The sequence below is a fragment of the Grampus griseus genome (genome assembly GCF_964374135.1).
Source record: "Grampus griseus genome assembly, chromosome: 3".
Lineage (NCBI taxonomy): Eukaryota > Metazoa > Chordata > Mammalia > Artiodactyla > Delphinidae > Grampus > Grampus griseus.
The window spans coordinates 83,435,855-83,443,541 of record NC_139019.1 but is presented as its reverse complement, the minus strand read 5'-3'; the positions used below and the strand labels follow the sequence as shown (position 1 = coordinate 83,443,541).

General features: G+C 45.0%; 1 protein-coding gene across 1 annotated transcript; it reads left to right on the top strand.

The window, feature by feature from the left end:
* Nucleotides 1–1,744: 1,744 nt before the first annotated feature.
* PYGO2 (pygopus family PHD finger 2) lies at nucleotides 1,745–2,871 on the top strand (the record flags this gene model as incomplete). The annotated part of the gene is given in 7 exon segments (XM_082651828.1): nucleotides 1,745–2,048; nucleotides 2,051–2,164; nucleotides 2,167–2,253; nucleotides 2,256–2,296; nucleotides 2,300–2,359; nucleotides 2,361–2,423; nucleotides 2,425–2,871. Coding segments are annotated over 7 exon segments (1,116 nt in total).
* Between the last annotated feature and the right edge of the window lie 4,816 nt (nucleotides 2,872–7,687).

Sequence of the window (7,687 nt, the reverse complement as noted above, 5' to 3'; positions counted from 1 at the left end):
AATCAGCCACAGAACACTACTCTTCTTCAGCCTTATACCTTTTCACATTTCAGTGATTACACATTTAGCTCCCTTTATCAGAAATAATTCCCTCTCTTAAAATTCTAATTCGAAAAGATACACACACCCTAATGTTCATAGCAGCAATATTTACAACAGCCAAGACATGAAAGCAACCTAAATGTGCATCAACAGATGAATGAATAAAGAAGATGTGGTACATATATACAATGGAATATATCAGCCACAAAAAAAGAATGAAACAATGCCACTTACAGCAACATGGATGGACCTAGAGATTAGCACACCAAGTGAAGTTAAGTCAGAGAGAGAATGACAAATATCATACGGTATCGCTTATATGTGGAATCTAAAATATGATACTAATGAACTTATTTACAAAACAGAAATAGATGCACAGACATAGAAAACAAACTTATGGTTACCAAAGGGGAAAAGGAGGGGAGGGATAAATTAGGAGTTTGGAATTCACAGATAAAAACTATATACAAAATAGATAAACAACAAGGTCCTACTGTATAGCACAGGGAACTATATTCAATATCTTATAATAACCTATAATAGAAAAGAATATGAAAAAGAATATACATATGTAACTGAATCACTTTGCTGTACTATACTTCAATAAAATAAATAAATAAGAAATAATTCCCTCTCTTACTGTAGAACATCATTATACACTGGGATTTATCATATGGTAGTATAAAATATTTGTTTGAATGGCTCTCTCTCCCAACTGACCACCATATGAATTCCTTGAAGGCAGGAACTGACTTGATTCATTTTTTTTCTTTTTTTTTTGGCCACACCTTGCAGCCTGTGGGATCCTAGTTCCCCAACCAGGAACTGAACCCAGGCCCTCGGCAGGGAAAGCACGGAGTGCCAACCGCTGGACCACCAGGGAATTCCCTTGATTCATTTTTACATGCCCAGTACCTGAAAAATAGTAGGCGCTGAAGCAACATGATGCTTTTGGAGTCCAAAACATCATTATGGAAAACTGTGTTTTAATGCTAGGCTCAATCACTTAATTTTGCAGTTTCCTTATATGTAAATGAGGGATAAACACCTTGCAGGATTGTTGAGAAACTAAAAGATACCCATAAAGTGACTAACCCAGTGCCTGGCACATAGAAGGCATTGTAATATGTGTTCAGTAAATGTTAGCTGAATTGATCTTTCTCTACAGCTCTTTCCACTTACATATTTACTCAAAATATTTCCAGACTTCTCAAAATTTAAACCACTACCTTGTTCCTTTTTACTCTTTCCTATATACCAGAATTTAAATATAACCACAGCTATAAAAATAAAGGATTTTACAGTGTATTCAGGCAATTAATGCATTTGAGGGCAGTAAGTTCAATTTTTTTTCCAGAAATAAAATATCCTAAGGAATGGGAACTAAAGTACAGGGCATTCAGCTTTATTGCCTCTTCTATTTCTCACCAAAAGAGAAAAACAAAAAAGTTTCAATATTTATAAGTCTAAGAAGGGATGAGCATAATTCTGCCTTAACATACATTTCTGTGGGCCGCGAGGTTGGTCGGGCGGCGAGGCAGAGCGAGCGCGCAGTTGGCGCTGGGGCTCGCCGCCCCCGCCTCGCCACACCTCGGCTTGCTGCCGCGCAGGGGCCTGCGCCGCCCCTGTCTCCCCTTCCGGGCCAGGGTGCAACCCCAGGGCGCGTCCGTCCCCGCCGCCGCTGGCTCCGGTCCCCCACTCCATGGCCGCCTCGGCGCCGCCCCCACCGGACAAGCTGGAGGGAGGTGGCGGCCCCGCACCGGCCCCTGCACCACCCAGCATGACGGAGTTTGCGTCACCCCCGACTCCCATGGTGGATCACCTGGTTGCATCCGACCCTTCTGAGGATGACTTCGGAGCCCCTAAGGTGGGGGGCGCAGCCCCTCCATTCCTGGGCAGTCCTGTCCCCTTTGGGGGCTTCCGTGTACAGGGGTGCATGGCAGGCCAGGTACCCCCAGGCTGTGACACTGGGGGTAGAGGAGGCCCCCAGCTTCTTCCTCAACAGCGCTCCCTTTCCCTCCCAACCCCATGGGCCCTGCTTTCAACATGCCCCCCCAGGGCCCCGGCTACCCTCCCCCAGGCAACATGAACTCTCCCAGCCAGCCCTTCAACCAGCCTCTGGGTCAAACTTCAGCCCGCCTGGTGGGCAGATGATGCCAGGCCCCGTGGGGGGATGTGGTTGCACAATCTCACTCACCATGGGACAGCCTCCAGAGGGGAGCTGGGCCCCCCTTCTCCCCCCCAACGCTTTGCCTAGCTTGGGGCACCTTTTGGCCCTTCTCCTCTCCAGAGACCTGGTCAGGTACTTCCCAGCTTGCGCCCCCAACACAGGTCCCTTCCCTGGTCCTGGCCCTGGCTTTCCTGGCCCTGGTGGTGAGGATGGGGGGGAAGCCCTTAAATGCACCTGCTCCCACTGCTTTTCGCCAGGAGCCCCACTCAGGCTCCCCAGCTGCCGCCGTTAATGGAAATCAGCCCAGTTTTCCCCCAAACAGCAGTGGGCGGGGTTGGCGCACCCCGGATGCCAATAGCCTGCCACCCCCTGGCAAGACAAGTGCGAGCTCAGGGCCCCAGCCTCCCCCAGGCCTGGTGTATCCATGTGGTGCCTGTCGGAGTGAGGTGAACGACGACCAAGATGCCATTCTGTGTGAGGCTTCCTGCCAGAAGTGGTTCCACCGCGAGTGCACGGGCATGACTGAGAGCGCCTATGGGTTGCTGACCACTGAGGCCTCTGCTGTCTGGGCCTGCGATCTCTGCCTCAAGACCAAGGAGATCCAGTCTGTCTACATCCGCAAACGCATGGGGCAGCTGGTGGCTGCTAACGATGGGTGATGCTGCCGAGGTACCCAGGAAGTGCATACGTTCCTCCCTGCTCTTCCAGAGTGGTTGTTTTCTGTCTGGCTCTTGGTCCTTGTTTCCACTGGCTTCCCATCCCCATGGGGCAGAAACACAATGGCTCCTGGGGGCAGAAAAGGAACTGAGACGGGCAGGCAGAAGAGCCTGGATTGCTCACTTTTCTGGAAACTTCCGTGTTGAGATCTACAGAGGTCCAGGAAACCAAAGCCCTGCCAAGCAGAGCCATTTTTGGTGGCTGTCTCTGGAGGCCTAGGGGTATGGCTGCAACAGAAAAGAGGCTGGAGGAAGACCTGAAGGGCAGGGGTGCCCCTCTACAGATGATGGATGCCCCCAACACCTGTGCCTAACACTCCTATCTAGCCCCCCAGCCCCAGCCTTAGTTTTTGGAGTCCAGTATTAAAGGTTTCTGGCCAGAGGAGTTGGGGGTCTCTTCCCATCTCTGCAGTAGCCCTTTCATGGGTGCTGGGAAACAGCTTTAGGGAATAAATGGAGATTTTCCCCTTTTCTTACCTTCCCCTTGCCTCCTCCAAGACCTACCCAACTCCTCCCCCCTCAGAGAACCAAATAGCTTGAAGAAGCAGGAGAGTATGTGGCTATGGCCACGTGGCTTGGTGATTTGGGGCTTCAAGACAGTAGGTAAGAGATGCTGTCAGGACATATCTCTCTCATACCAAAGTCACTGGTCCTTTCTCAGACTCTCTTGTGCTTTTTCCCTAATGACAATATTTTTGCTAAAAATTGGGATATGTGGTCTGACAGAGCAGAATATTTGATGTCTGGACTGTCCTGGAAGCCTGGACTCTGGCTGTACACCCCCCCCCCATCTGTTGCACATTAGTCGCAGCGCTGGTCTTCAACTTTTGGCGCCCTTACTTCCCTGCTTCCCTGGCTTGATTGAAGGAAAGCTTGAAAAGGCGCAGAGCCTTTACACCTCATTTTTTCTCCTGATGAAAGGATCCCTGTCACAGCCTGTGGGTGGGGAGGCGGCAGGACCTTCATTGCCATGGTACTAAAATGCAATCCAGAACCTGGATGTTTTTTGTTTCTCTCTTTCCCTGCTATGCTTTGTATCTTCTCCGGCCTGGTGATCTAGCTGTTCTCATTCCTCTCAGCCAGGGTCCTGCACTGGGCTTTGTTTCTATTTTATTTTTTAAGCACTGCCTGCCAGAGATGGGCCAGGGGTCTGATCGGAGCCCCTCACAGCTGCTGTCTCTTCCTTACAGCTCGTGCACACATTCCTCAGTGGGGTGGGGAAGGCAGGCTTGGGGTGTGGCCCTGAGAGGAGCTGGTGGTCCCCTGCCCCCCGCTTCTCCCGGGACCCCAGCGTGTGAAGAGAAGACAAAGGTATACTGCAGAACTCTTTCGCCTGCCCAGGTGTAGCATGCAGCCTTTGAGGCTGTGAGAAAGAAGGGAGTGGCCTCTGGGCCTCTCTCCTCCAGTGTTGCCTGCTGCAGAACAGCAGAGATGGCAGCCCCCCCACTGCTGAGCTTTGTGTTGTCTTTGTGGTTCTGTGTGCCCCTCTCTTATCTGTTGCTATTTTTGTGGTCTCCCCCATCTCTGCATTTGGTAAGATGGCTCTTGCAGGGGGGCGTGTCTGTTCAGTCCCTCTCTCCCTCTCGCTCCACTGCTTTTTGGAAGGAAGTGGGGGTGGCAGAGATGTGGTGCGGAAATTTTTGTACGCTTGGATTAATAAAATGACTTGGAAAATCAAAAAAAAAACCATACATTTCTGCCTTTTAAGCCCAGTTTAAACTCGATGAAAGGCCTAGAACACAGACTATTCATTGAAAAAAAAAAAGATGCTTTAACTGCAGTGCAATTCAGTAGATAAAATCCAAAGAAAGCAGTCCTGCCTGAAACATTTACAAATCAATTCATTATACTGATTTGGAATGAGATGTGCTGTAATTTAAAACATAGATTACCACAGGCCAAACTTAAGTTCCATTTTTAAGGCACTTTCCCTTGGCTATGCACTTGACCGCAGAATTTACAAGAAACAACAATTTGCCTAACCTTAAAAAAAAGCCATTGCACTATTTACAATAGCCAGGACATGGAAGCAACCTACGTGTCCATCAAAAGATGAATGGATAAAGAAGATGTGGCACATATATACAATGGAATATTACTCAGCCATAAAAAGAAACAAAATCGAGTTATTTGTAGTGAGGTGGATGGACCTAGAGTCTGTCATACAGAGTGAAGTAAGTCAGAAAGAGAAAAACAAATACTGTATACTAACACATATATATGGAATCTAAAAAAAAAAAAGGGTTCTGATGAACCTAGGGGCAAGACAGGAATAAAACAGCACACATAGAGAATGGACTTGAGGACACGGGGAGGGAGAAACATAAGCTGGGACGAAGTGAGAGAGTAGCATTGACATACATACACTACCAAACGTAAAATAGATAGCAAGTGGGAAGCAGCCGCACAGCACAGGGAGATCAGCTCGGTGCTTTGTGACCACCTAGAGGGGTGGGATAGGGAGGGTGGGAGGGAGACGCAAGAGGGAAGGGGATATGGGGATATATGTATACATATAGATGATTCACTTTGTTATACAGCAGGAACTAACACAACATTGTAAAGCAATTATACTCCAATAAAGATGTTAAAAAAAAAAGCTACTGTATGTAAATACTAGTTTTTAAAGGGGTAATGCTTAAGAATTTAATCATAACGAAATTTCAAAAGTACAAAACATTATGTCTGAATTAACTAATAACTTCAATAAATCATTAATATTTTATTGAGAACAGGCAATGTGTTTCCATTTCAAAATGATTTATCCCACATATAATGTCTAGCATGTTTCCATCTCATCTCCTAGTTCTAATGTAATGCTGGAAGAAAAATTTTAAGTTTGGTTCTTTTTTTTTTTTCATAGAAAAAGCTGCTCCTTGGGAAACCAGTGATTATGCTTAAGAGTCTTTTTGTCCTACTCAAATCTCCTGAAGACTTACTCTTTATCTATGCAACTTAAATATTTTGGGTTTTTTTTCTCCTTATCTGTCTTAAAATGCAGTGATAATAATAGCTGTCACTATACAAGGTATAGCTCAAAAAGCACTGCAACTACGTTTCAGAAAGACTCATCCAATTACAGTCGTCTAATTACACATTACACTCATCTAATTACACATCAAGCAAATGGGGGCATGAAGTCGACTATTCAGTTAATTAAGTGGCTAAAATAAGTGCTTCTTGGAGGGGATAGAATATTTGTTAAAATCATTTTCTTCACAATATAGAACCTAGTAAATCTCTCTGTCATACACACACACACACACACACACACACACACACGCCCCTGCCAAAAAATAAAAAATAAAAACTACAGGAATCTGGAGGGCATAAGTAAATAAAATAATAAGATGCAACTGAATCATTCTGGAGTCTGCCTAAGGAGCAAGAATCAATGTAAAAAAGTCTTTGCATACCCTTAAGTCTCCTTCAATGAAATCTCTCTAGGGCCTCAGTTTCTTCATCTGAGCAATGATCCCATCAACTACATGATTTCTCAATTCTATTCTAATTTTAAGTGTTTTAAGTTCTTATTAAGTTAAATTAGATTAACAGAAATCAACGAAATTGCTGTTAGCTAATGTCTAGATGACACACGTACATATAAAGACATGAATGTTTAAATGAGCAATATGTAAGTTATTCAAACACATGTTACAGATCTTTTAAAATCCAAGAAACAGTAAACAGTTTTTGATATATCATCCTCAAAAGTCTTCTTTGTTTCTATTATAACACAAAAACTGTGAAAAACCAAACAGGTTTTTTTTGGTATTATAACCAAAACCTCAGGGAAAACAAATTATTTTCTTTTCCAGGTTCCTTTTCTTTAAAATGAAAGAGAAATGAAACAAAATTATGGTCTATGAAAAACACCACAACCAAAGAGGGTATTTTAAATTATTTCCACAGGACTTCCCTGGTGGTGCAGTGGTTAAGAATCCGCCTGCCAGGGCTTCCCTGGCGGCGCAGTGGTTGAGAGTCCACCTGCTGATTCAGGGGACACGGGTTCGTGCCCCGGTCCGGGAAGATCCCACATGCCACAGAGCAACTAAGCCTGTGAGCCATGGCCGCTGAGCCTGTGCGTCCGGAGCCTGTGCTCCACAACGGGACTGGGTTCGAGCCCTGATCCGGGAAGATCTCACATTCTGCGGAGCAACTAAGCCTGTGCACCACAACTACTGAGCCTGCGCTCTAGAACGTACAAGCCACAACTACTGAGCCCGCATGCCACAAATACTGAAGCCCAGGCGCCTAGAGCCCGTGCTCTGCACCAAGAGAAGCCACTGCAATGAGAAGCCCGCACACCACAATGAAGAGTAGCCCCTGCTCGCTGCAACCAGAGAAAGCCTGAGCACAGCAAAGAAGACCCAATGCAGCCAAAAATTAATTAATTAATTAATTAAAAATAAATAAATAATAAAAAATAAATTATTTCCACAAATGCCCAAAGCAAATTGGGCCTTCTTAAATTTGTTACCCTGTTGAAAAAGAGTACTTTAGCTTTATAAAAAGCTTTCTTGAAGTCTGCCACAAAATTTCAAAATAACTACCTTTTCTTCAACAGAAATAAGTGATGTTGCTGTGACATTTTTCCTGAAAACTTTAACAGGATTCAGACTACCTAATCTTTCTATTGTAAGTATTTTGGGTTTTTTTTGTTTGTTTCTATAAGCAAAAAATCAAGGAAAAATAAGCTGGATTTTCTGACTTATGTGGTCCCAAAATTAAAACAAAATTTAGTTTCTAAACAATTATT